This window comes from Emydura macquarii, unplaced genomic scaffold, assembly GCF_026122565.2.
Source record: "Emydura macquarii macquarii isolate MOO-44397 ecotype Brisbane River unplaced genomic scaffold, CSIRO-AGI_Emac_v2 contig_527, whole genome shotgun sequence".
NCBI classification, from domain to species: Eukaryota; Metazoa; Chordata; order Testudines; family Chelidae; genus Emydura; species Emydura macquarii.
The window spans coordinates 643,908-671,810 of NW_027130664.1; the positions used below are offsets into that span (position 1 = coordinate 643,908).

General features: G+C 70.1%; 1 protein-coding gene across 3 annotated transcripts; it reads right to left on the minus strand.

Annotated features, from left to right (window-relative positions):
- Positions 1 to 1,482: 1,482 nt before the first annotated feature.
- Positions 1,483 to 27,596, minus strand: ZBTB7B (zinc finger and BTB domain containing 7B). 3 transcript variants are annotated; one of them, XM_067539119.1, is made up of 3 exons: positions 27,477 to 27,596; positions 2,692 to 3,722; positions 1,483 to 2,291 (listed from the first exon to the last, which is right to left on the minus strand). In XM_067539119.1, exons 2-3 carry the CDS (start codon positions 3,711 to 3,713, stop codon positions 1,871 to 1,873), a joined length of 1,443 nt encoding a protein of 480 aa, XP_067395220.1. In that variant the 5' UTR covers positions 3,714 to 3,722; positions 27,477 to 27,596; the 3' UTR covers positions 1,483 to 1,870. The 3 variants fall into 3 exon arrangements, with proteins under 3 accessions (XP_067395220.1, XP_067395219.1, XP_067395221.1); XM_067539118.1 differs by lacking the exon at positions 27,477 to 27,596 and adding an exon at positions 23,596 to 23,714; XM_067539120.1 differs by lacking the exon at positions 27,477 to 27,596 and adding an exon at positions 19,818 to 19,821.
- Between the last annotated feature and the right edge of the window lie 307 nt (positions 27,597 to 27,903).

Consider the following 27,903-nt stretch of genomic DNA (forward strand, 5'->3'; position numbering starts at 1 on the left):
TCTGCCTCCGCAGGAGGGTCTGGCCCCCAGCCCACGGAACGTGCCAGCTCTGCGAGGGGGGGCAGGGACCCCCAGCCCCTACCCAGGGCCACCTGCCCAAATAGTGCAACCAACAAAGCAGCCAGGAGTGCAGGGGCGAGCGGGGCTCGCCAGGGGAAGGTGCTGCTTGCTTCCTGGGGGTGTCGCCTGCAGGGAGCTGGGGGCTCCTCTGTTAAGGCATGGAAGGTGCGGGGGGGTGGGGGGGCCCTAGATTTGCGTTTCCCTGCAGAGGCCAGCTGGGGAGGGGGGGACTCGGAACCACCCCAGACAAGTTCCACAAGCTATTTACAATGGGGAGAGGCTCCACACGGGGCCAGGGGCACCAGCTCTGCCCCCGGGCACCAGGCACTTGGCCTGTGCCCAGCCTGGACATAAAAACAGACACAGCTTTAAAAAGCAGGGGCTGGTGGCCACGCAGGGGGGCGGGGGCAGCACAGCTCCCCCCAGCCCGCCCCACCAGGCGACCCCGCCGGTCACCTGCATCCCGGCTGAAGCCAGGCCCAGCCGCCCCTGGGCTGCGGCCGGAGCCTCGACGTGCGGCCACCAAGCCAGCCACAGCCCCAGGAGGGGGGCACTGAGATGTGTCCCCCCCTCCCGGCAGGGCCGGCCACGTGCACCAGGGAGGCCGCTAGGTGGCGCCCCACGGCCAGCTGTCACCGGGGCACAGCCCCGCCCGGCAGGGGGGGGTTCAAAGCACCGGATTCCCGCGGGGGGGGGCACCCGGCACAAACAGGTCCAGGTACAGCCTGTCCCACCCCCGGGGCTGGTGGCTCCCTGCCAGCTGGGGCGGTGTGGACGCGCGCCCCCCCCCACGCCAGCTCTGAGCGCCGGCGAGCAGGGAGGGCCCGTCCCCGCCCTCCCGGGGCAGCGCGGGCAGCCAGCCAGCCCCTGGCACTGCCCCCCGGCCGGGGGAGGGGCAGGGCGAGGCCCCCCAGCCTTTCATTGTGCAAATCTGCCAGGGGGAGTTTCCCCCTTTGCATAATTCAGAACAAACAGCGAGAGGGAAAACAGGAACAGAAACTTGGTCGTCAAGTGAGCCAGTGTGTGGGGAACAGCTTCCCTTCCCTTCCCTTCCCACCCCACCCCACCCCACCCCGCCAGCGGGGCCCGCCCCTCCCCGCGCTGGGAACAGAACCCAGGAGTCCTGGCTGCCAGCCCCCCGCCAGACCCCTCCCTCACCGACCCCAGGAGGCCTGACTCCCCTGCCGCCTCCCCCCCCCCCCCCCGATTCTAACCCACCAGACCCCCCCCCTCCACTCTCCTCCCCAAGCTGGGAACAGAACCCAGGAGTCCTGGCTGCCAGCCCCCCTCCCCTGCTCTAACCCCATCAGACCCCTCCCCTCCCCTAGGAGTCCTGACTCCCCTGCCCCCCCCCCCCCGCTCTAACCCACCAGACCCCTCCCCTGCCCCCCTTCTAACCCACCAGACCCCTCCCTCCTCGACCCCAGGAGTCCTGACTCCCTTACCGGCTCCCAGAGTGAGACACAAGGGGGGGAAGGGGCCCAGTTCACAGCCCCCTCTCTGGGGGGGGCTGGGAAGTGACCCCCAGGCAGCCCTATCTGGTCGTCTCACCCCCTCCCCCACTACGAGACCCGCATGCCCGAAAGCCCCAGAGGGCCATATTGCTTCTCACGCCTGCCCCCCCGCCCAGGGCAGGGCCCATCTGCTCCAGCTGGGGGCGCCACGATGCACTATCCCCAGGGGGCGCCCTGCCTGCGCCCCACCTGGCCGGGCACGGGCTCAGCCCGCTCCTGGGGCTCAGCACCCCCTGCCCCCCCCCGGCGGCTCCCGCCCCGGGCATAGTGCATCTGGTCTCCCGCGCCGGGAGGGCCTACGCGGTCTCCACAGGGACGGCCCCGTCCGGCCGCGGCCCCTCCTCCCCCTCCCCTTCCTCCTCCTCCTCCTCCTCCTCGTTGGGCGGGGCGGGCCCCCAGAAACGGGCCAGCGAGAGGCGCAGGTGCCCGTTGGACAGGTCGAGCCCCTGGGTGCCGGCGGGGGGCGGGGGCGGCTCGTCGCGCCGGCGCCGCCGCGTCCGCACCTCCAGGCAGTTCTGGCCCTTGAGGTGGCGCTGCAGGTGGTCGTCCTTGGCGAAGGCCTTGTGGCACAGGTAGCACTCGTAGGGCCGGGCGCCCGTGTGCAGGTGCATGTGGTTCTTCAGGTCGTAGCTGTGCAGGAAGCGGGCGCTGCAGTGCTGGCAGCAGTAGGGCCGCTCGCCCGTGTGCTTCCGCATGTGGATCTTCAGCTTGTCGTTCCTGCGGGGCAGGGAGCCCGTCAGCGGGGCCCCCGGATCTGCCCCCTGAGTGCTCCCCGCCCCCCACAGCCCCTACCCCAGCGGGTGCCACCCTCCGCCCTCGCATGGGAGCGAGTGGGCAGCTAGCCCAGGACCGCCGGGCCTCAGCACAGCTGCCGGGGGAGCTGGGTTCACTGGCGTGCAGGTGGAGGTTCCCACGCCCTGCCTGGCTCTCACCGGTGCCCCCTACCCCTCCCTCCACCAGGGCCACACATGCTTCCCCCCCCGGGACAGTGGGATGGGGGGACGCTGGGTGAAATGGGGTGTATGGAGGAGCACAGTGGGTGCAGGTGAGGGGGTGCACAGAGGTGGCACCAATGGAGTGAAGCTAGGGGGCAGAGAGGCAGACGGGGGGCACTCACCGGGTGAAGCGGACGCCGCACACCTCGCAGGCGAATGGCTTCTCCCCGGTGTGGGTTCGCATGTGCCGGGGCAGCTTGCCAGCGCCGTGGATGATCTTGTGGCAGACGGGGCACTCCTGGGGCATCTGGGAGCGGCGCTTGCGCACCAGCTTGTCAGAGCCGTCCAGGCCGGAGGCCAGCGACTCGTGCTGCAGGGAGCTCAGGTAGACCATGAGGTCCGGGTCGATGTGGTCCTCGTCCGAGCCGGCTTCCTCCGGGGACAGGGCCGGCTGGTAGGGGTGCGGGTAGGGGTAAGGGTGCGGTGGCAACTCCCCCTCCTCCGCCGGCTCGTAGGGCTGGGCCAGGCCCTCGGGCACAGGGGGCAGCAAGGGAGAGGGATCCCGGGGCTCGGGCAAGGGGCTGCCGTAGCCGTGGCCCTCAGCAGGCCCGGGGCCCGGCTCCTGGGCGTGGTGGTTGAGGCAGGAGGATGGGGCCTGCAGAAACTTGCGGGTTTTTTTGCTGCGGCGAGGGGCAGGGCGGGCAGGGAGCAGGGTGGCCCCGGCCCCGTCGGGCAGGGCGGCGAAGGCCTCCAGGTAGCGGCGCGCCCGCTCGCAGTCGCCGTCGTCGGGCCCGGGCGCCTCCCGCCCGCTGCCCTGCAGGATCTCCATGCAGGCGGCGATGACGCAGGGGATCTCCAGCAGCTGGGCGGCCTGCAGCACCTCGCCCATGTTGGCGCTGGTGATGGTGAGCGTGGCCGTGTAGGCGAACTCCAGCAGGGCGCCCAGCGCCTCGGGCCCCACGAAGTCCAGCTCGCACACCTCCTGCCCCGCGCCCGGCCTGGGCCCCGGCCCCGCAAACAGCTTCTTGAAGTAGCGGCTGCAGGCGGCCAGCACGGCCCGGTGGGTGCGGTACTCCAGCCCCTGCGTCTTGATGGTCACGTCGCACAGCAGGCCCAGCTGGCGCTGCTCGTTCAGGCTGCTCAGCAGCTCGCTGCTGTGCTCCGGGAAGGGAATGCCGATCAGGTCGTCCTCCGGGCTGCCCATCCTCCTCACCTGCGGGCACAGACACAGGCTCAGCCCCACAGCTGGGGGCAGAGGGCCCTGCCGCCCCCGGGACGTGGCCGGGGGGACCGCCTCCCACCCGGGGCCTGGACCCCCTCACCTGGCCTTTACCACCCCAGCCCCAGGGATAACCCTGCCGAGGGGGCAGCCGGTGCCCGCGGCCCCACAGGGCCCAGGGGAGGGGGGCAGCCCATGGGGCCGCATGGCAATGGGAGGGAAGGGAGCAGCCACTCAAAGGAAACTTCTGTGGTGAAAGCGTTAACTCTGCCGGAGCCGCCATGGGTCTGAGGAAACACCCCCCAGCAGCGCTGCTGCCGGTGCGGCGCCGGGGAGTGGGCGTGCGCCCCACAGCCCCCAGCAGGCAGATTTCTAGAAGAGATAACGCCGGCTCCGTGCTCCCACGACACCGATAACATCGCGCCAGGGCTCAGGCTGGTGCCAACGGCAGTGGTGGGGGGGGGCTGCGGGACCCCCAGGCAGAGAGCAACGTCTGGCACTGGGCAGGTGCACCTGAAATTCAGCTGCCCCCGCCCAGGCAGGGCTCACTGGACCCCTCGCACTACGGCCAGACGTTGCCGGGAAAGGTACGATCGGGGGGGGGGGGGGGGGGCAGCTCTCCCCCAGCCCCGGGGGGGAGGGGAATACATCTGCAGGTGGGGAGGGGTCCCAGAGGGCAGGGCAGAGGATGCACCTACGCTCCGGGCTTAGATTCACTCCTGGGCAAGGGCCCCCTGCCAGGAACCGGGGCCTCGTCTTCCCCGCAGCCCAGGCACCGCAGCGCCCACTCGCCGCCCCCCTCGGCGCGACCACACCAAAGGGGGAAATCTCAGCACGCAGCGTTTGAATTGGCACCCGGCGCAGGCGACATCCTGAGCCGCCACTCACAGCCCCCGGCGCCCTCCCCCCGGCACACGCCAGCTCCCCCTGCGCGGGCACCAGACCCAGCTGCAGGCCCCCCCAGCCCCCGGGCCGAGCTCAGAGTGGGTCACTCGCCCCAGATGGTTAGTCGGGGCTGGACTCCGGAGGTCTCTTCCAACCCTCACCTAGGGCTCTCTGGGCATCGCCTAGTGGGGAACGCCCCCGGCTCCACGCGGACCGGCTGCCCTCTGCCCCAGACACGAGGGTGCAGGGGCCCCGCGGAGCCGGCCAGGCTGGGCCCCAGGCCGCCTTTCCTGCCCGTCGCAGAGGAGGATCAGAGCAAAGACTGGGCCTGCCCCCGCGGTGGGGGGCCCTGCACTGGCCCCAGCGCAGCAGGGCCTCCCCCGCTAGCCAGGCAGGATCTACACAGCAGCAGGGCCACGAAGCAAAACCTCCCTGGGCCCGGGGCGGAGGGGGGAGGATTTCCACCTCTCCCCCCTGCAATCACCCAGGGCCACACGGCACCGGTGGGCTCCCTCCTGGGACAGGCGCTGGGCGGGTGCCCATAACAGCACCTCTGGCAGTGCCAGCCGGGAGCGCTGCACCCAGGCGGGGGAGAGGGCAGGAGCTGTGAACTGGGGGGGTTGGGGGGAGACGGGGGGGAGCAGGATCTGACTCCGCCAGGGGACTGGAGAGCGAAAGGCAGGGCTAGCCCTCGCTTCCCAGACCCGTCGGCTGTCAGGGGGTGGCACCAGAGATGGGGCAGCCTGTGCAGAACCAGGTCATTCCCAGACCTCTTGCCTGGGCACAGGAGGGGCAGGACGGCGCAGCAGCTGCCACGCCCAGTGCAGGCAGCTCCAGCCCCGGCAGCGCCTCCGTGGGGCCAGCCAGAGGGAGGTGGGCACTGGGCATGCAGCACGGGCACCACCCGCCTGCTGGGAAGGGGCTGCCTGGACTCTGCTCCTGTGCCTGGAGCCTGCCTGGGGAAGAGACGGGGCTGCATGGCTGTGGGGGGCCGTGAAGGGGGCCCACAGACCCCAAGACAAGCAGCGCCAATCAGGCCCCAGCACCCCCTCCCCGGCTGGGACACGACTGGGCTCCACCCCTTCCACCCTGCATGGACACGAGTCCAGGGGCAGCCCCCCCACCCCAGCCGCACTGCACCCCCCGAGAGCTCCACAGCCCCAGACCCGCCAGGGAACCAAACGGTGCCGGGGCAGATGGGACTCAGCCGAGGTCGCACAGAGCAGAGCCTGGGACAGAACCCAGGAGTCCGGGCACCCCCTGCCCCAGCACTCTGCACTGCGCGCTGGAGGGAGGGGCCGAGTGGGGCAGGGCAGCGACAGCCGTGGGGGGCTGTGGGGCAGAGCATAGCAATGGGGGGGGGGGGGGGGGAGTTCCGCTCCCAGCTGCTGTGCTCCGTCTCTGCGCAGAGGGCTGCTGGAGTCCTCCTCCCCCCGCCCTGCCCCACGCCAACGCCCGCCCTGGCCGGAGCACCCTGCCTGCACCCCGTGCACGGCTGCCAGTGGCGGGTGACGCCCCACTGCTGCTGAGCGATCGCGGCCCTGTGCCCCCAGCCGTGCGGGGAGGCAGGGGACATGCCCCCTCTTGCCCAGCTGGGGGAGGCGCGGACGGCGGCCACATGGCAAGCTGGCCCAGCCCCCCGTAGCCGCTCCCTGCGCTTGGGTGCCAGCCAGCTGGGGCTGCCTGCGGTGCAGGAAGGTGGGAACGGCTGCGGGGAGCTGCCCCTCCCCTCTCTGCCAAGCAGGATCGACCGGCCGGGCAGGCAGCAGCCTCCTCGCAAAGCGGGAGCGCGTCAAAGCCGGCACCCCGGCCTGCACGCCCCCAGCAAGGCCTGCCACCCACCCCGCCAGGGCACGGCCAGGGGCAGAGCAGGGTCTCAACCCCAGCTTCAGGTTTGGGCCAAGCCCCGTCCCAGATGCCCACAGAAGGGACGTGCCAACTACGCAGAGCCTGCTGCCCCCAGCACCCCGCCTGCCCCACTGCTGGGGGATGGGGCCTGTTCCCTGGAGCTCGCCCGTATGCAGCCTGGCTCTCTATTGGATAAGGGGGGAACTGAGGCACAGAGGGGGATGGGGACGGGTCCGTGGTCACATAGAAAGCCAGAGAGGGAACCCAGGAGTCCTGGCTCCCAGCCCCCCCCCGCCCTAACCCACCAGACCCCACTCCTCTCCCAGAGCTGGGGAGCGAACCCAGGAGTCCTGGCTCCCAACCCTGGGCCTTGCCCTCTAGGCCGTGGCTTCTCCCAGCAGCCTCGTGGGTTGGCGTTTCTCAGAGGTGCTGGATTAGGAGCAGATTAGCCCGGATTAACCCATCACACCCCACAGAGCCGACAAGCTGTGACAACACCCCAATCCGATTAGGGAGGGGATTAGCAACAGGAGATTTCACACACACCACATCAGCCCCGTTTGAGGGGTGAGCTGGACTTGGACATGCAGCTAGGGAGTAGTGGGGGGACCCAGGGGACCCCCTCCTGCAGCTGGGAGAGCCTCAGGGAGCCCTTCACCCAAAGCCAGAGGCGCAGACGGTCCCAGGGCCGGTGATGGGGGGGTTCGAGCAGGCCCTGCCACAGCAGAGAGCAGCAGCACACGGGGGGCCCAGCCGGCTCCGGGACGTGGCGCGGAGCTGGGGACACCAGAGCATCGGCAGAGGGCAGAGAGTGAAGCAGAAAGACTATGGGGGGTGGGGGCACAGGCCTGGGATAGAAGGGGGCTGTAGGCTGGGCATGGGGGCCACTGACGCGGGAGGGCAGGCCTGGGAGGTCCATTTCTCATCCCAGCAACCCAGGGACACAGGAATGTCCCGTCCCCCCCCAAACTGTTTTGCTCTCAGGAGCTACAGGAACCGTCACCCTGGTGCACCCCCCAAACACACGCACAGGAGGCCGCGCCCAGGCCCGTCCGTCACACTCACAGGCTCTTCCTGTTCCCACTGCTGCACCAGACGGCACCAGCCAGGCCATAGTGCTGCCCCTGCCTGGAACGGGCGGGGGGCTGCGACAGCCCCCGCCATACGGCCTGGGACCCCACTGGAAATCTCACAGCAGCCCCGAGCTGGGTGCAGTGGGACATGGGTGGGTCGGCACGCTCGGGGCTGCCCCCATCCCGTCCCCCTCCTCACAAGGGCCCTGCCTTTCGCTCTCCAGTGCCCTGGCAGAGCCAGATCCTGCCCCCCCCCCCAGCTCTCAGTTCACAGCCTCTGCCCCTCCCCCACCCGGGTGCGGCTCGGCCTGCGGGTGAGAGAGGCCCCCCCGCGCCTACGGCGCTTCCCACCCCACTGCCGCGCCTGCCCCATGGCCAGCACCGCAATGCTCCCCCCCCCCCCCACAGGGGACCCCCTGCTACAGTCCTTTGGCCCTCGGCCCAGGTGGCACCGGCTCCAAGGGCGCTGCCAGGCTGGGCCCTGCATCGCAGTGGGGAGCGCCCGCCGTTAGCATGCCACCTCTCGGGCCAGGAGGGCGAGGAGCAGGGCCCCAGCGGGCGTCAGCCTTGCACTGGGCTGGGCCCCGCTGAGCTGCGCAGCCGGGGCTCGGCTGCCTGGTGCCCCCGCGCTGCGCGACGGGCAGCTGTCAGCACACGGGCTGCATGGCTGTGCCAGGGGCAGGCTGGCCCAGTGGCTGGCGGGGGACTTTCCGTCACCCTGCTGCTGCGCTGTTCCTGCCCCCCCCCCAGCGCATCCTCCCCGCGGGAGCAGAGCTGCCATCGAGGCAGATCGAGAGCGATAAGCGCTGCAGCGAGGGGGGGGGGGGTCAGGTGTGTGGGTGCAGAGCGCAGCCCGGATATGCAGAGCGGACGCACGGCACAGCCCCCGCCCCACGGAGACGCCAGCAGCCAGGCCGCAGGCTCCAGCCCCACGGCAACACCTCTGAGACGCTTCCCCCCGCCCCTTCCATAGGGCCGTGCTGGGGCCTCAGCAGCTGGGGGGGGGACCTGGGCTCACCGCAGGGAGCCTGAGAAACAGCAACTCCCCCACCCCCTGCCCCGAGCACGGCCTGTTTGCCAGGGGGGCACAGCGGGTCGTGCCTGGGCAGGGATCCTGAAACCCGGCCCAGGCCAGGGGCGGCTCGGAATGACCCCAGGGAGGGGGAGAAGCAGAGCGCTACGTCCCATCCCCCCAGTTTCCTAGACCTCCTGGCTGCAGCACTGCCCGCAGCTCCCCACCAGCCCCCAGCCCCCCCCCACGCCGCGACTCATGGACAGCGCAGGCCTGTGCCACTGCGTCTGGGTCCGCACCGGCTGGGCAGAGCAGGGCAGCGGAGGGCGTCTGGCGGCTACGTCAGCGCCCGGGGCCAGCCTCGGGCCGGGTGATTTCACTCTTTCCAGCGCGGCGCGGCGCGGCCGGCTCTGGCACCGGAAGGCAGAGCCAGTGACGGTAACGAGGGGCCCGTTCCCAATCACTGCGGTGAGCTGGGGAGGAGGCAGCGCAGCTCCCCACGCCCACGGCTCCTCTCCATGCCACAGCAGCGCTGTGCCGGGGCCCAGCAGCCCCTGCGAGCGGGGGCAGCCTGTCTCCCCGTGTCCCAACAGGCCCCGGCCGTCTCCTCGGGTAACAGGGCCGCAGCCCCTGTGGAACAATGCAATCCCCGCGGGTCAGCCTGACACCGTGCGCAGCGCAGAAGCCAGCCCCACCCCGCCCTGTGTGTCAGCCACGCAGGAGAGGCCCTTGCGCAACTTTATGAGTTACCTGCCCTGCTTCACCTGGCAACCGGCAGGTTCCCAGGGAACAAGCCGCAGCCCAGGTCGGAGCCCTGCCCTCGGCACGGCGAGGGGCTGGGAGCCACCTGGCGAGGGCACGGCCCAGCTGCTGGCTTGGCTCAGCTCCTCCTCGCTCTCAAGGCCCTTCATGCGATGGCGGGAGGGGGGGCAGACGACACACACGACACGCAGGGTCCCTGGGAAACCCTTCCTGCCGCGGCTGCCTCCAGCTGCTGCATCTCCAGCTGGATACGCGGCATCCAGCACAGGACTAGGCAGCAGGGCCCTGCGTTACTGAACAGCCACCCCTCCCCACCCCAGAGGCAGCTGCATCTCAGCGCCAGGCGAGGGATGGCGGGGCACCTCACAGAACCACAAACTGCCATCCCCAGTCACACCGCAGACTGCGTAAGATGCAACAGCAGCTGCCCCCTCCAGCCGCCCCCCGATGTCCTGGGGTGCATCACCTCGCACTAGCTGTGTCCAGGGCCCTGCTCCAACTGCCACGGCAACCCAGAGAACAGCGCGAGCCCTCTCCTGCCAGGAACATGCACCCTTCCCAGCACTCACCCTGCCAGCCGGAGAGCCCTTCCTTCCAGCCCTGCGTAGAGGAGCCCTCCTGCCCGGGGCTCCCAGCCCTCCCCGCGGGGCCCTGTGATTTAACCCGCGCCAGGTGGGGACCCTTCAGGGGGGAACCAAATGCCCCCGTTGCTGGTGGAACATGCAGCGGCTGGAGGAAAACACCCTCCACCCCGGGCCAAGAAGCCCAGACTCAGCAGCTGTGCCTGTTCTAGTTGAACACGAGCGGGCGGGAGGCTGGGAGAGGGACGCTGTCGAGGGACTTCACAGCCGCACTGGGAAATGTGAGTCACCGGGGAGGTGAGAGCAGCTCTAACCACTGGGACCTATTTCCCACCCCCAGAGCTGGGGAGAGAAACCAGGAGTCCTGGCTCCCAGCCCCCCACTGCTCTAACCCACCAGGCCATAGTGGGACAATTTCCTACTGAACGCAGAGTATTTGGGGTGCGGGAGAAGGGGGGGGCTCAGACCAGGGACCCCAGATTACCCTGCTCCCCTCAGACAGCCCCCCTCCCGTGGGCTAGCAAACTGGTGTTGATCTGCGGCCTCACCCTGGGCCCCGCGCAGCCCCCCCGGGGCTCAGAGATGCCTTCGAAGAGCTGCAAAAATGGGCCATTCGGCCACATTTCCCTGAGCCCTGCTGGAGCTGCCCCGGCACGGCCCAGCCCGGCCCGGCCCTTGCCAAGTTCACACGGAGTCTGGGGCAAACCCACGAACCCCGCCAGGCTGGCCACGCAGGGCAGGCCGTCGCCCCAGCTATCCCTGCCCGGTACGTGAGTGCTGAGGGGAGTTTGCCCCACGGGGCTGCCCCATCTGGGGAAGGGGAGAGTCTAAGGGGGGGGAACCAGTTAACCCAGAGCCTCTCCTGCGTGAGTGGCTGCCAACAGGAGGGGGGACGCAGCCAGCTTGTTGCTGCTGAGATCAGAAATTAACCCCCCCAGAGCCTGCCCCATGGCGGGGTGAGGGGGTGCTGCCATGACAGTGCCTGGCGGCCAGGCCGTGGGGCTCCCGCCGTGCGCACAGGCAGGGGTGGGGGGTGAGCAGGCGCTGCTCTTTGAAAAACAACGAACACACAAGAAAGGAAATGGTTTTAAACAAAGAGGAAAACAAAACCCACCCACCCCATGGCGGGCGGGGGGGGGAAGGAGCCCCACGGCGAAGGGGGGGGTTGTGTGACCCCCCCCGCCTTCTGCTCAGCACTCTGTCAACTGCGGCAGGAGCTGACTCTGCGTCAACCTCCGAGTTCAACTCCATCTATCACATCCTGCCCCCAGGGCCCCCAGACCCCCCGCACAGAGCACAGCCATGGACCCCCCCCAGGTCCCCCACACACAGAGCACAGCCATGGACCCCCCCAGGCTCCCTACACACTGAGCACAGCCATGGACCCCCCCAGGCTCCCTACACACTGAGCACAGCCATGGACCCATCCCCACCTCCCAGGCCACAGCCATGGGGCCACAGATGCCCCACGTACACACACAGGGCACAGCCACGGGCCACGAACCCTCCCCCCACACAGAGGGCCAACCCCCCCCAGCACAACCATGGGGCCATGGATCCACCCCCCAGCACAGCCCAGCCACGGGGCCACAGACCCCCCAGACAGAGGGCACATCCACATGGTCCCCCTTGCCCCAGCCCACACGGGAGTGGTGATGCAGGGGACAATTCACGTCTTTCCCTGCTCCTTTCCTGGGCTATGGAGTGCGGGACCCACGCTCCGTCAGCCCCACGGAGCCAGGGCAACCCCCCACCCCCACTGCTCCCAGGCCGGGCCAGACGCATCCTGGCTAACCCAGACACCAGAGCAACCCCACCCCAGGCCCAGCATCAGGGAAGGGGGAGCCCCTTCCCCCCACGGCCATGCTGGCTGCGCAGAAGGCTTTGGGGGGGGAGGGAACCAAGCAGCAAGGCCCCCCCAGAGCCATGCCCCCAGTGCACTAGCCCTGTACCTTCATTCCCAGCCCACCCCCAAACGCAGGGCTCCAGCAGTGCCCGGGCAAGAGGCACCCAAGGGGGGGCAGGTCCAGCCCAGCCACCGGTGACCGGGCAGAGCCTGGGCCTCAGGAGCAGGCCCCTACATGGGGGGCAGCTCTGCCACTGGGGTCACCTTCCCCCTCGGATCCAGCATCAACCCACCATCGTGCCAGGGGCCTCGGCTCTGCCCGTGGTGCCCGGCAGAGACCAGGCAGCTCAGCTCCCCCGGGGCCTGCACGCCCGCCCCTCCCCACGCAGGGCCGGCCTGCCCAGCACCTCCAAGGTCTACAAACCACCCCCCGGCTTCCCCAGGGCCCACAAAGGACCCCCAGCAAGGCCAGGCTGCTCCCAACCCCCGGCCTGTGCTTCTTCCCCCCCTCCCCCCCAGGGCAGAGCTGACCCCCCCATCTCCCCCAGGCCTAGCACCCCCCCGCAGGCCTCGCTTAGCTCGTCCCATGGGCTGAGGGTCTTTCTGCACAGCTCCCTGCCTCCGTCCCCTCCACCCTCGGGGACCCCGGGGGCTGGCAGCCCATTGCCGCTGGCACATCCTGCCCCAGGCGGAGAAACGGATCCTCCCCCCCACCCCAAAGGCAGCACCCCACAGAAAGGCAGCAGCGCGCACGGCAGCCACAGGGTCAGGGGGGGCAGCCTGACCCCGAGGCCACCAGGCTGAGAGCTGGACCCCGGGCCCAGCCCCGCCACAGCCTCCTGCTGGCACCCCAGGCCAGCCCCAGCTCTCGGGACCTCAGCTCCCAGCTGGTTCCCTCCCTCCCTGCCAGACCCACAGTGGATCCCGAGGCTCAGATGTGTGGGGAGGAAGCTAGGGCGGAGCCCCCACCTCCACCAGGAACGCCTGCCATGCTAGCAACGGCCTCAAAGGGACCCGACCATGGCACAGCCGCCCAGAGCCCACGGGCAGCGTGCCCCCACGGCACAGAGCAGAGCGGGCTGAGCCCCCCGGACAACCCAGAGCGGGCACGCCCAGCCGTTCGCCGGGCTCTGCTCACCCCATCGCCCGGGACCCCTCACCTCACTGTGCCGGCGCGGCGAGCCGGTGCGGCTGGCTCTCGGCGCGGCGCGGCGGCTGGGAAGGCAGGGCTCTGTGCGAACCTGGCCCCGCTCTGCTCTCGCTCCCACTTCAGCTCCCATCCCACCTCAAAAGGAGTCAACGCCCACACCCCGGGTCACGCACCTCCCAGCCCGCTCCCCAGAACACAGCAGCATTAACCCTTCGGCAGCCGGGGAGCCAGGCCCGCCACAGGTGGGACAGCCCCCCAAGAGAGGAAATTCCCGGCGCACCAGGCTGACGCGTCAGAGCACCCGGGGAGAGGCACAGCCGGGGGAACCCCCCGCCCCACACGCCGGCCCCGCTGGGGAAGGGAACAGGGGTGCAGAGGCCATCGGCTGTCCCCGGCCCACCGTCGCATGGTATCACTGCCATCCTAGCGGGGTCCCTGCTCCCGTGGGCTGGGCTAAGCCAGCGAGCGGCAGCCTGGGAAAGGGCACCCTGCTTGGAAGGAGACTCAGCTGCCGGCCTCCACGCTGCCGGCTCCCAACCTGGGCTCGCCTCGGGCAGCATCACCAGCAGAACCGGGCTCAGTGCTGTGTGCTGCAGCGTGCCCGGCCGGCCGGCCGGCCCCACAGCCACCCCAGCCCTCTCGCACCAGAGGGACCTGGCCTGACACGTGCCAGTGAAAGACTGGGGCTGGCAGCTCACCCACCCCGCCCAGTGTCTGCCCGCAGGCCCCCAGCACCCGTGTGCAGGGCAGGAAGGCGCTGGGGAGCGTCTGGGCCATGGGGGCTCCTGCATTCCCCTGGGCGCGGCGTTCAGGAGGACCAGCACCCACTAGCGTCGCCACATAGGGTGGGGAGCGGGACAGGCTCCTGGCAGAGCCGCACAGCCAGCACGTCCCAGGCAGGACCTGCGCACCGTCCTGGCCCCAGGCGGGGCTCCCCTGGGGCAGCCAGGCCAGGTGGAGCCAGTCATCAGACAGACTCTGCCAGGCTCCGGTGCAGCAGCGCCAAGCAGGGCAGCGCAGCCCGAGACGTCCCTCTGCTCGGCTTCACCCCTTCTCCTCTGCCGCCCCCTCGGCCCAGCCCCCCACTGCTCTGCACCCACACACTGCGCCCCCTCCCCGCCCCCGGGTGCACGACTGCTCCAACCCCCTGGGCAGAGCTCGGGGCCCGCCGCTGGCTGGACCGATTCCTGGAGGTTTCAGCACCTGACCTGACCCTTCGCGGGAGAGAAATTTGTAATTGGTGGAGACTCCCGGACCACGCTGGAGCTGGTGACCCCAGCAGAGCTGCAGCTTCTCGCAAGGCCCCCCCGCCGCACCCCCAGCCCAGCCAGCTCCCTGCGCCCTCCTGCAGCACTCACTGGGCCCTGGTCTGCACCACCCCAGCCCAGCCAGGCACAGGGCGCAGGGGAGCGCGCCAGGGGCCTGCGCTGCCCAGCCCAGCCGGGCGTTGCCATCCCCAGGGAACACGGCAGGTCGCAGGAGCCGGGAGGGGCACTCGATGCCACCCGCTCAGGAGCCGAGCAGCAGCAGGGCCCCCCCGGCCCAGCCTGGGCCCATCACAGCCTGGCTCGGTCAGGGAGAAGCCAGGCCCTCCCGCAGGGGGCGGGGGGAGCGCTGCACCCGCTGCTCGGACAGGCTGGGGGGGTGAGAGGCCAGCAGAGATGGGGGCCAACATCAGCTTCCCCCCCCCCCCCCACTGCCTCCCCCACGGAGTCCATGCTCACACCACGGCCAGTTCCCAGGAACGCTCAGCCCCCCCACCCTCCCTCCAGCAGCGCTGGGGGCCCATGGCAGCCAGAAAGGGGGGGCACACAGCCCCCCAGGGCAGGGGAGGAGACACACCGAAGACCCCTCCATGCCAGGAACATGCCAAGCGCAAATCCCAGAGAACAACTGCCCTGCTACTCTGCACGGCTACAGAGCGGGCAGCCGGGGCCGTGGGCATTGCATTGCCCCCACCACACTGACCCCCCCCAGACTGCACCCACCCCCACGTCACACCCCCCCCCCACTGTTCCTCCATGCCTCGCTGACCCCCCCCAGGCCGCACGCACCCCCCGCACTGCACAACCCTCTGGCACCCCCCCCCGTACGCTGCCCCTGCCCCCCAGCAGGCAGGTGCGGAAGCCGAGCCATGGCCAGGGAACACCCGCAGGAGCAGCCCTGACGCTGGGGTGTCCTTTTGTGACGGCTTTAAAGGGGCCTGGGTCCCAGAGGGGCCACATGCCCCGCTGGAGTCAGAGAAGCTGGTGAGTGTCGGGCCCCTTTAAGGCATTTGGAGGGGTGCCCCGGCCCGACCCCCAGCCACGCCACATCGTGGGGGTCCAGCTGCCACAGAGCGAGGCAGGGGCAGACCGGGGGCAGGACAGGAGTCGGGGGCAGCTGGGGAGGGAACGGAGCCCAGTGCCACCCACACGCCTCGCCCAGCCTGCCTGGCACCGAGCCCCAAGCCGGGGGCAGAGTGCAGCCCCCTCCCCCAGCCCAGCCCGGGCCTCGCAGGCTCAGTCACGCCACCAGCCCGGAGCAGAGCAGCCGGTCTGGGCGCCGCGGTGGGCAGCGCCCCGAGGAAGGGAGCGAGGCACCTGCCCTTTGCCCCTCTGAAGGAGGGGCCCCGCTGTGCCAGGCAGCCCCCCCGCCCAGCTGCGCCAGGTGCTAAGGGCAGGAGATAAGGGGGGCGAGGCGGGCAGGGAGGGGCACGGTGCAGGGAGCTGCATGCAGCCCTGAGTCAGGAGGATGGTGCTGGTGGCGAGGCCCTGCCGGGAGTGAGTCACCGGGACGTCCCGCCCCCGCCCCCCAGGGGTGTCGCAACGTCCCACTTTCAGTCAGCAGCGCAAGCCACAAACTGCTCCTTGTCACTGCAGGAAGGGGTCGCCGCGGGGGGCACGGGAGCCAGTGGCACCCGCCAGGCTGGGCAAACACAGACAGGCTCCCCCTGCCCCCTGAGCCAGGCCAAGGGACCCAGGCGTCCTTGGAGGCAACGCTGCCGGGGCGGCTGCCCGGCGTCAGAGACGGCCATACCCGTCCCGTCTCCCCACGCCAGCCTCAGCCTGGACCTGACTGCAAGGCCTCAGACAGTCTCACCCCACGGCTGCCCCACAGTGCCCCCAGCGCCCGCCACGGCTCTGCTCCCAGCACGCCCAGGGACCGCAGGGTGTGAGCCCTCCCTGCCCGGGGGGCAGTGCCCGAGGAGGGGGTTACCGCTCCTTCCATGGCGCACGGATGTCAAGACCCACCTAACCAGAGCCCCCAGCAGGGCAGGGCATCCCAGGGCATCCCTCCCCCAGTGATGGCTACAGGTGCCCAGCGCCCTGAGGAGCGGCCCCTTATGGCCACGGGCTGCAGACAGCTGCCTGTCTGGGCCTGGGGCTCTGAGGACAGATCTGTCCATCCCCCCCACCCCCCCGAGACGGCTCCTCCATGCCCAGCCCCAGAGTCCTCTCTGAGCACCCAAGGAAGGGGCCAGTGGGCAAGGGCCAGCCCTGGTGCCATGCCTGGGGAGAACTTGCCCAGCCAACTCCACAGCATCCAGGGGGAAGGGTCCCCCTCTTATTTACCAAGGGCCTGCCCCCCCCAGTCCCCTCCCCCAGCAGGCTACCAGGTGCACCAGGCTGCATTGCATGCTGGGACTTGTAGTGTCCATGTGTTGCACCAGCAGGGTCCCAGTGCTAACCTTCGGGACAGGCCCTGCCCCGGGGGTCACACCAAGGGCTAACTAGGGCACGGACCCCTTGTGGGCGGCTCAGGGCAGCAGCATGCCGGGGGGGGCAGGGCCATGGGGCGTGACATCCCTGTATGGGGCTCTGACCCCAGGGGGAGCAAGGTGTGGAGGGGACCCCACATGGGCCTGTGCAGAGGAGAGGGGTTCCAGAGGCAAGCCCCACACCCACTGCCAGGCTCCAACAAGGGGGCACCGCAGGGCAGCGATGGCTCTGGGGGGCAGCCGGCATGGGCAGCAGGAGCTGCGGAAGGAAGGAGTTGCTGAAACGCAGCCGATGGGGGAACAGGAAGGAAATATTAAACAGCAAAAAACCCCAAACCAGAGGGAGATGAACCCAGGGCGTGAGTCCCGGAGGCGGGGCACAGACACCCGCCCCCCAACCACTGCTGGGGGGAGGGGGAGAGACCAGCTCGGCCTGTCTCAGCACCAGGCCTGTTTTCCCGAACCCTGGGCAGGCCAGTGTGGGGCAAGGAGAGAGGAGCCGGCACTCCTGCAGGGGGGCAGCACCACAGCAGCCCAAGGGCCATGGGCCTATGGAGGCTTCCTCCCATGGGGGTCACGCCACGAGGCCTCTGGAGGGGGACCTGCTACTCGCTGCATGCCACACCCCACACCCCCCCAGGCCCTGGGGGCAGCATGCCTCCTAGCACAGAGCAGGGATCCCTGCCCCACCCTGGAGAGCGCCGGCCACCCCCTGCCCGGCATCACCCCGCCCCCCCAGCTCACCCCCGGGCAGAGCAGAGCAGAGCAGAGCAGAGCAGAGCACAGGGCAGCTCCGAAGAGTGAGACGCAGAAGAGGCTGGCTCGGCGCGGCCCCTCGGGGAGGGCAGAACGGGCACAGCGCAGCTGCCCCACTCCGAGACCCTGCCGCTGCCTCCAGCCAGCCTGGCCCCGGACTAGAGGGTTAAATCCTGCCCCAGGCTCTGCCCCCAGCCAGCCAGCAGCAGCCGCGCTCTCCCCTGGGCTCTGGCCCCCCAGCTCCCGGCCCTGGGGTGGGGGAAAGGATCCTCTCAGCTCCTGCTTCCCTCCATGCTCCCCTAGCAGCTTCCCCACCCAGCCCAGTGTAAACAGTCATGGGAGCTGCTTGGAGGAGGGCCAGCCCGAGCTGTGGGAACAGGCAGGGCAGGTCCCCCGGGCAGTGCCAGCCCTCAGCCTGGCACCAGGTGGGAGCAGCGTGCCAGCTGGCCCACGCTGGGGCCCCGGAGCAGCGCAGGGAGCCGGGGCAGATCACAGCCCAGCCGGCCCCACTGGCCCTGCCCTCACACCAGCATCCCTCCAACACCAGCAGCACAGGGGCCCAGGGAGCAGCCTGGCCTGGCTGCGGAGCACAGGAGTGGGGACCCCAGCCCCCCAGACAGGGGCCTGCAAGCCAGGAGCCCCTCCCCCCTCCAAGTGCGAGCACCACGGGGTGAGCGCAGCGCGGGCCATTCCCCAGCCAGCTCCACGCGCAGCTCCCAGGGGAGGCAGGGCCCCACCGACCAGTCCCCAGACCGTGGGGCGGGGGTGCAGAATCCCCACGCGGAGGGGGCTGCAGGGCCGCAGGGTGCCCACCCTCCCTCCAGCACAGCCAGAGCTACGGACAGCAGGCGTGGGGGCCCTGCACGGTGCCCAGGCCAAGCCGATGAGCCGCCCAGGAGAACAAGGGCTGCCCCCCACGTCCCCAAACAAAAATAGCCCGGCTTCCGCCCCCAGGCAGCTGCCGAGTGTCCGCCGAGCTGCACCTGAGGCGGCCAGACGGGGGTGGGCGGCTCTAATCCCCAGCCCCACAGCCTGGAACAGAGGCGCAGAACTAGGCCACCGCCAAGATCCCAGCCCCACCCAGCCCAGCGCAAACCCTCCCACGGCCCACGCAGCTCCGGCTGCCAAGCCAGCGCCACGGCTCGGCTTCCACACCCGTGCGGGCAGCGCTGCCCCCCCAGCCATGGGGGCTCGGGAACAGCTCCCCACGGCTCTGGGCAGGATGCAGCCGCCATTCTGCACTGGGGGGTGCGGAGAGAACGTCACAAGGGGCAACTGCACCGTAGTGCTGCCCCCCGGCACTGGGGCCAGCGCCGACTGCCAGGGAGAGCGCCCCCACTGAGCCCCACGCCGCAGCACAGCGCCCCCCACTGATCCCCCCCCCCCGCAGCACAGCGCCCCCCACTGAGCCCCACGCCTCCCCGCAGCACAGCGCCCCCCACTGAGCCCCACGCCTCCCCACAGCACAGCGCCCCCCACTGATCCCCTCCCCCCCGCAGCACAGCGCCCCCCACTGAGCCCCACACCTCCCTGCAGCACAGCGCCCCCCACTGAGCCCCACGCCTCCCCGCAGCACAGCGCCCCCCACTGAGCCCCACGCCTCCCCACAGCACAGCGCCCCCCACTGAGCCCCACGCCACAGCACAGCGCCCCCGGGAGAGTGCCCACCACTGAGCTCTGCCGTCCAGGCTGCAGACTCATCTCCTCCACAATCCCACAGGCTTCTCCTGCTCACCCTCCTCCCCATCAGCCCCTCCAAGTCAGGCCCCACCCACCCACCCAGCATGTGCAGGGTTAATTACTGCTAATTGGGCAGGGATTCTAATGCCTTTGCAGCACCCTGAGCACCTGGGGGGGGGGGGGGGGGTTACAGCCAATGCTGCTGCTGGGCTGGGCTGCCCCCACCGGCTCTGGGGTGGGAGGCAGGGCCACAGGAAGGCGTGGTCCGGTGCCGAGCGATGGGACCCCCAGGCTCTGCTCCCCCTTGCCAGCAGAAGCTCCCAGTCCTGGAAGCTCTGTCTGCCAGCACTGGGGGCCTTAGCCTGCTTCCTCCCAGCCAGCTCAGACAAGGCAGGTCTCCCCAACACCTGACAGCTGGTGACCCCCAACCCTGGAGATGGGGACGCCCAGTCCTTCACACTAACTCCCCCCTCCCACACACACACACACACACACACACACACACAGGGGCAAAGCCCCTGCTCCCCCCAGCAAAGCCAAGCAGCTGGGCAAGGAGCAGAGGGGCCCAGGGTGATTCCAGTGTCTGATCAGTTCCAGTCTGGGCGTGGGGGGGGAGGATCCACGGGGGGGGGGTGTGTGGAGCACAGAGCCATTGCACAGCTCAGCCAGCAATGCCTGGATACAGGAGCTCCCTCCCTGGGGGTCAGCCGCCAGCTCCGCACAGCCAGGAGCCGACAGGGGGCTTGGGTCAGACTGGCTCAGCCCCCCGAGGGGCCGTGCCCCCAGAAGTACTCACCACGCTTGCCAGGCACTGCCCATCAGGCTGTGCACACCCTGAGCGAGCCTGACCTACTTCTCCTTCCGCATCACCTGCTTTCATTTTCCCTCCCGCCGCTCGGTGCCCCCGCCCACCTGCCCGGGGAAGCCGGCCAAGCCACGCCAGCAGCTCCCTGGGGACGCGGGCTCCAAGGCCCAGCAGCCCGCGAAGGTGCCAAGAATGCTCATGGGCAGGGCCGGCCGTGGCTCGCGCCGGGACACCGTGAGCGGCTCAGCGCCTCCCCGCAGGAGCTGAAGGTCACCAGGCGTGGGGGGAGCTGGCGCGGCAGGAGGGGACAGTGGTTCCCTGGGTTCCCCGAATGGGCACCGGGCACCTCCTGCTGGCGGGGTCTCCTCCTAGGGCGAGGGGCCTTAAAGCCACCATGTCACTGGCTGCGCGCTAGCCCCTGCAGCGGGAGCGACCCCCAGCCGGCCAGGTTGAGACCCAGTGCCCGGGGGGGGGGCGGGGGGTTGTCTGCAGGACTTCAGACCCCATCACCGGCCCCTGGAGACCCTCTGTGGGCGCCTCGCCCCCAGCACACCCCATCTCACTGCAGCCAGGGAACACCACGCGACGACCCAGCAGATCCACACTCAGATCTGCCCCACACGCCAGTCCTGAAACCCCCCCCACGCCAGCCCCTCCCCCAGCACATCCAGGTTACTATGGCAGGCCCCGAGGTGCAGCTGGGCTCCCCAGCGAGCGCCACCAGCAGCGATTTCTCTGTGGTTTCATCATCCAGCCCCTCCCGCTCAAGGAGAAGTTCCTGGCTGGGCGCTGCAGCAGCCCCCGCTCTCCAGAGCCCCACCCAGTAACCAGGGCCCAGAGCCGGCCGGCCGCGCCGCGCCATGCCATGCCATGCCACGCCCGCTGCACCCCTCCCACAGGCCAGCGGCTCCATGCCCCCTCCCCAGGTGCAACCCACACAACCAAGCCAGGCAGGACAGACTGGGTCGCATCGGCACCTCTGAGACTGTCTGTGCCAGCCCCTCGGAACATCCCTCTTCACAGCAGGGCTTCTCTGCTGCCCCTTGCCAGGCCCCGGGACCCCCCCCGTCTCACATCACATCAGGGGGTGGGGGTACAGCTCCAAGTCCCAGTGCTCAGCATCCTGCGGGATACAGCCAAGGCTCCCGGCCTTACCACACCCCTGCCCCCAAACGCCGACCTTGGAGCCTCCCCAGAGCACTGCCAGCACGGCACAGCCAGTGCCCGGGAACACACCAGCGTGGGGCCAAGCGGCGCAGCCTGCCGGCCTTACCCCCAGCGCTCGCACCCCACCAACCCTGGGGAAGCCCCACCCCATACAGCTGCCCACGTCCCTCTCCACCCCATACCTGCCTCTGCACATGGCCAGACACCCACCCTGCACAGCCAGCGGCACCTCCCGCTTCGGCCGATGCGCAGGCTGCAGACAGCCCACCTGCCCCCCAGCCCAGCCCACCTGCCCCCCCCCCCCCAGGCCTTCCAGCACCGCCTTCGCCACCACACCACCGTTCAAGCTCCCCAGCCCCTCCCTTCCCACCTGCTGACACGTCCCCAGCCATGCCCCCACCAGCCCGCTTCACACACCGCCCCCCGCCCATTCCACAGCTCTCTGCCCATGGGTGCCAGCCAAGTGATGGGCCCCGCAGGGGGCCCCATGGGGTGCAGCCATAGGTCACTGCCGGGTCACCCTTGGGTGGCGAGCTGCCTGAGGCAGGGCCCTTGCCCTGCTGGACGAGCAGGCAGAACTCGGAGACGCCTCAGAGTGCAACAGCCTGCCCCACTCTGAGCTGCAGGTGATTGCCTATTAGGGAGGGGGAAACTGAGGCACGGAGCCAGGAAGGGACTCGCCCAAAGCTGCAGTGTCAGAAGCAGAGCTAGAAGTAGAGCCCAGGAGTCCTGGCTCCCAGCCACCCCCCACTCTAACCACTAGACCCCATTCCCCTCCCAGAGCCAGGATAGAACCCAGGTGTCCTGGATCCCAGCCATGAGCAGGATCCATGTGCCAGGGGGCGGCCCTGGGAAGGTAGATCCCAGCAGGTCAAGGGTAGCCTCAGCCCTGAGACAGCAGCTGCTCGTCATCGTGCTGTAGCCCAGACAGTGCTGGGAGGGTAAATACGCACCCCACCCCCTGGGTAAACACCGTGACTGGGGGCGACTGGCCTGGGTGGGAAGAGCTGCAGAGAGGCTGGGCACGCTCAGGGCAGAGTCCAGCAGTCAGAGCAAGGTGAGAGTGAAGGCAGGGCTGCTCCCCGGTGGGCAGCACCACGTACAGCACCAGCGCCCAGCTCCCGGACACCTCCACTGAGCGGAGTCTGACCCAGATGCCCCAAGAACCCCTGGGCCAGACCCGTCATCCGGGGATACATAAGTGTTAACGAGGGCGGGGGGGGGGAATTACCCCCATCCACTCAGGAACAGCCTCAGGTGACATTTACATTGAGCCTTCCCACCCAGAGGGAAAGCTAGAACACAGACGACATTTACTGTAGGCCCTACACAAACAAAGCAGATCACGTGTGCCAAGCGAGGACCAGGGGAGGGACTTTGGTTACACGCAGGGCCTAGACCAAGTGTCACAGGCCGTAGTCGGAGTCTCTCCTGGCAGGATAGATTATGGTGACATCACACAGTCCCCCCACGCTCTCGGGGCCCACAGCGCTATGGGGCAGGGTGGGCTCCGGGACAGCTGGCCACCCACTTGGGCCACCCACTCGCCATCGGCGCACGCAGGGCGCTTGAGGTCAAGGGGCCCCATGCCCAGCAGGACGCAGAAAGGGGGTGAGCACAGGCGTTTGTTACTATAGGGTCGCACACCAGACGGAGGTAAACAGAACCCAGGACGGGCTGGAACAGCCGGTCCTCCCTCCGCCGCTTACCCAGCCGTGGGGGCTGGGGGGACGTGGCCAGGAAGAGCCATGACGCCTGAGCAGGCACCCAGCAGCAGCCCTTCAGCCCCACAGATAGCACGTGTGGGGTGGGGGTTACGGTTAGCTCTCACAGACAGCCCCCTCCCCCTTTGCCCCCCTCTGGACACAGCACACGGGCCAGGTGCTCCAAAGCAGGAGAGGTTCCCCGCCCCCCCAGTTCGGCCCAGTAGGAGCCGGACTCCCCCCCCAGAGCAGCCCAGGGGATGCGAGGAGTAATCCTCTCCTTCCGCCTGGCACCTTGCCCACCCGCAGCTTCCAAGGAAGCCAGCGGCCTGGCGACGTGTCCACATTCGCCGTAACTTGCCGCCCCCCCCGGGGCGCCCTCAGCATTTCCATCCATCGCCCGGCTCTCAGGGGCCTCCCTGGCACGCGGGAGGGGGGGGGACAGCGCCCAGAAGGGCCCGGACCAGCCCGGGGCAGCCGGTTACCTGGCCCAGTGGGTCGGGAGCCAGCGGCTGAGCGGAGTCTCTCTGGGGAGCCGCCACCAGCCCAAAGGGCACCGAGGGGCTGGCAGGGCAGGGCAGGGCAGGGCAGGGCCCGGGCAGGGGGAGACACTGAGCCGGGGTCTCTAGTCCCCAGGGCCGGGCACACCCGCCCTGCCACATACCCAACATTTTACCCAGCCCCCGCCCCTGCCCGTCCCGCGCAGCCCACCCCAGGGGGGCCGGGGGCGCCGCTCCGCGGAAGAGCGGACGGGACCGCTGGGTCCCCGACGCACCTGGCGCGGTCCGCGGAGGGCCGGGAGCTGGGCCGGGGGTGGCACGGCCAGGTGACAAGGGGGGCCCTGGCGGGCTGGGGGCGGCCGGTCCCCCCCGGGGTCTCCGAGCGGCCGCAGGACTCACCGGTGGCGCGCGGCTCGGGTGCAGCAGGGGGGCTCGGTGCGGTGCGCTGCGCTGGGGGCCGCCTCTCGACGCCGGGGCCCCTGGCTCTGCCCCTGCCCGTGCCCGCCCCTGCGCCCCGCCCGCCCCACCGCACCTGTCCCGGCCCGCCCCGCCCCCCGCGGTCCCCACCTGGCCTGCCCCGCCCCGCCCCCACCTGGCCTGCCCCCAGCGCTCCCCCAGCCCAGCCCCGCCTCGCCGCAGCCTGGCCCCCCGGCCAGCGAGCAGGGCGGCCCCGCCCCAGCATCTCCCCGGCCCTCCCCCCGCACCCGGCGACCAGGAAGCGCCCTCCCCCCGCCCCAGCTCATTGGGCAGGGGGTGGGGTCCCAGCCTCTCATTGGCGGGGGGGGCTGCCCTTCAGCCCCCCCGACACACCCCTCGGGGAGGGGGGAGGAGCTGGCGGGGGGGGGCAGAGTCTGCAGCGGCTAAGGCCCCCCCGGCTAATGGGTGTCTGGAAGCGGCAGCGCGCCGGGCCGGAGACCCCCTGCGGGGGCGGGGGCCGGGAAAGAACCAGGTCAAGCCTGGCGGAAGGGCTGAGTCAGAGCCGCGGGCCGGGGCCGGGCCGGGCCGGGCTGGACGCGACGCCCCCAAAGGCAGGGCCAAGCCGCAGCTGTTGAAGTGCTGCGCGTAGAGACAGCGCGGCTGGCACCGGCCTGCCCCGGCCGCGCCCCGCTCCCCCCATCCGCTGGCACCGCCCGGCGTCCTGCGCACCATCCAGCCAGCCCTCCCTCCGCCCGTCCGTCCGTCCGCCCGCCCGCCCCCACACGTGTCCCTCCGTCCGTCCCTCCACCCCGCACACGTGTCCCTCTGTCCGTCCCTCCGTCCGTCCGTCAGTCCGTCCCCACACAGACCCATCTAATCTATCACAGTCTCCCCCTGATCTTCCATCTGCACCCCTCAGACGGGGATCTACGCCGGGTGTGCAAGCAGCCAGAAGGGGGGTCGCTTTCCCTCCCCGCCCCCCCCCCACCGCCCTGGCTGTGCGCTCAGCAGCGTCCGTGTGACCAGCAGGAAAACCGGTTCGCTCACTCCCAGCCCCACGCCCTGGGCCCTGCTTGTCCGAGTGTCCCACATGCACCTGGGCATAATTCTCCAGCCGCCGGGAACCCGGCGTGCCGGCTGAGGCACTAGGAGAAGATGGATCTGGGTCAGATCACAAGACGGGGAGCCAGGACTCCTGGGTTCTAACCCTGTCTCTGCCAGAGTCCCCAAGCCCCAGCTCCCTGCATAAAGGTGGTGACATGACCTGTGGGGTCACAGTCCCCATAGATACCCCAGGCCCTGCTTTCTCCAGGGGCAGGGGGGGCTGTGAGGGGATGGTAGAGGGGTGTCCAGCTGAGAGCACACACCTGTCCTGTGCCCACCCGGCAGTGTGGCAGGAAGGACCCAGGCAGTGGGGCCTCGTTTACAGCAAGACGCTCTTGGAGCAGGCAGGAGGGCAGAGCAGGCCAGGGTGGGGCAGACTCCTGGAGCAGCAGCTCCCCCCACCTGCGCAGGTGACTCGGGTGGGGTCACAGGCACAACCTGTTTGGCCACAACCTGCACCCAGGAGGGAAAGAATCAAAATGTTCCTGGCTCCTTGCTCACCTCAGCTCACCCCCCTCCCCGCCCTGCGCCCGCCATCCCCACCCCCCTGCCTGCTGCTCCAAGGGGGGCTCCTGACAGCCCGTCTGACTCAGACGTGGCCACAGCCACTGCCCGGTGCCGGGTGGAAAGTCTGAGGCACTCACTGCCCAGTGTCCAAGCCAAACAGGGCCCTGCGCAGACATTAGCTCACTGCGGGAGCTGCAGAGCAAGGCAGGAGGAAAGTCCATTCCGGGGGCAGGGATCCGGCTCTGGGTCTCCCCTCCTGCCGGATCCGTGCGCCCAGAGTCCATGCCGGGGCAGGGATCCAGAGCCCGCTCACCCCAGCTGCTGGGGCAGACCTGGCTGCTGATCCATGGAGGGGGGTCAGCCCCCAAGGCCTCCCCATGTCACCAGTGGGGCGTGGGAGGGTAGCAAACCTGTCGTCTGGGGCGACGGCCCCAAGGTACCTGGCCCTGGGTGCCCAGGCGCTTCCCACCCCATCAGCCAGAGGGGGGGGGGGAGAGCAGCTCTGGTCCATCCGTCCATCCGTCCATCCCACCCCCTCTCCTAGACTCAGCTCGTCCAGCCCCCTGCCCCCAGCCAGGCCTTGGTGGTTCCCTTGCTCAGCACCGCCCTGGCATGCTGCTCACAGTCACCCGCTGGTGCAGGGGGCGGAGGGGGCCGGCTCCGGAGCCACAGCTCAGGGCCTGGCGAGAGCTCCAGTACCTCGGCCCGACCCAGCCCGGCTCTCGTGTCTCCCTTGTCCTGAGCAGGCCAGCGGGGGGAGGGGGCTGCCGAGGAGCCGGGGTCACGTGGGGACGGATGAGGCGAGTGAGGGGGAAATCCAGAGAAAATCCCCTCCTGGCTCCAGGGTGCTGACTCGCAGCCGCCCGGCCCGGTCGCCCACCTGCCTGAAACCAGCCTCCCACGGACCCTCCCGCTTTCACTTTCAGGGGCTGCGCAGCTGCATCCCGGGGAGGTGGGGGGCTGGGGGGACAGGATGTGGCTGGCAGTCCCAGCCGGGGGGAGATCCTGGACTCAGGGCACCACGGGCCTGTGGGGCCGGGCGTGTGGCAATGCCGGGCAGGGCCACCATACCCTGGGAAATGGGACGCAGAGGCACAGCCGCTGCTGTGCAGAGACAGCCACGTCCCAGCCCGGCTCCGGGGGGCTGTCAGACCGAACCTTCCTGCGCCCCGACCACTTCAGAGGCAGCTGGGGGGACGAGAGGGAGATGAAAGGCGCCTGGTGCGTCGCCTCACAACCCCCTGAGGCCGCCGAGAGCTGAAATCAAACCCGCCGCAGGCCCCCGGCGTCGCCAGCTATTTATAGACGCCGCAGGGGAAATGGTTCTGAGGAGGAACTGGCAGGAGGGGCAGGAGCCCCCGGCTCCCTGCACCAGCCCAGTCCCGGCTCACGGCCTCCCACCTCCGGCGAGGGCAGCGTGCAGGGCTGCCACCCACCTGCTCCCCAAGCCAGCAGCCAGAGACCACGGGGATGGGGGCACGGCTGGACGGAGGGATTCCTCCACGGGGCGAGAGGCCGGGGTGGCGTCCGGCCCCCCCACCTTTTGTCCTGGCCTCTCCCCTGCAGATGGTGCCAGCCAAGCCCATCAGTGGCTGCCGGGAGTCAGGCCTGGGAGCTGGGCGGGCACCCGTGGGGCTGCAGTGCCCCTCCCCCCGGCTCTGGTGGGTGGTAGAGGGAAGCGCTCGCAGCTGGCGAGGCCGCACTCCTCCTCCCCCAGTTTTCTCTAAGTCGGGCGGCTTCTCTGCAGAGCCCGTGGGCTGGATCCGTGCGTGCTTATAGGAAAGAGTCATCCGGCCCCCCCGCCCCCCAGGCCTTGCTGGAGCCGCAGCCCCCAGCGTTCTAGGAACCAGACACCAAACCACACAGCCCCCCGGCGCCCCGCCCGCACCCATGCAGGCCGCAGACACCCCCCGCCGCTGGGGCTGCGAAAGCTATTTTTAGGCACGGCTCTATTCTGGCGTGCGGGTGCCATGGCTGTGTCCCACGGGGGCTGAGCCCGTCCCTGTCCCTCCTGCCACGGACCGGGGCCTTCAGCCAGAGCGCCCGAACCTCCCGTGCCCAGCCGGCACCCCCAGCTCGACCTCTGGGTGGGCAGAGCCCCCCGCCCAGAGACGTGCAGTGCAGACCTGGGGGGGCTCCACCACCCCAACACGATGCAGCTGGAAAAACCACTTCCCGGGGCCCCGGCCCCATTCCCATGGGCCCCCCAGCAGGGCAGGAGGGGGCAGGTGGGGGCAATGATGGGCACTCACCTTTCTCCCGCTCAGGACAGAGCCCGCCCGGGGCGCTGGGCAGCACGCCAGCGAGGAGGATGCGTGGTTGCAGCTGTGCCAGCCTGAGCGCCGGGCTGAGGCCAGGGAGCCTCTGAGCCCATCAGTGCCCAGCCGGGCAGCGTGGCAGGAAGGACCGGGCGGGCGGTCATCGCCGGCTGCCTTGGCTCGTTCCGACCCGCAGAGGGCACTGCTGGCCACCGAATGGGGAGAGGTGCCTCCGAGCCCGTGCAAAGCAGAGCAGGAAAGTGCTGCACACGCGTGTGTTGGTGGGCGTGCTGGCCTGCGAGAGCTGCGTGCACACGCGTGTTGGTGGGCGTGCTGGCCTGCGAGGGCTGCGTGCACACGCGTGTTGGTGGGCGTGCACACGCGTGTGTTGGTGGGCGTGCTGGCCTGCAAGGGCTGCCTG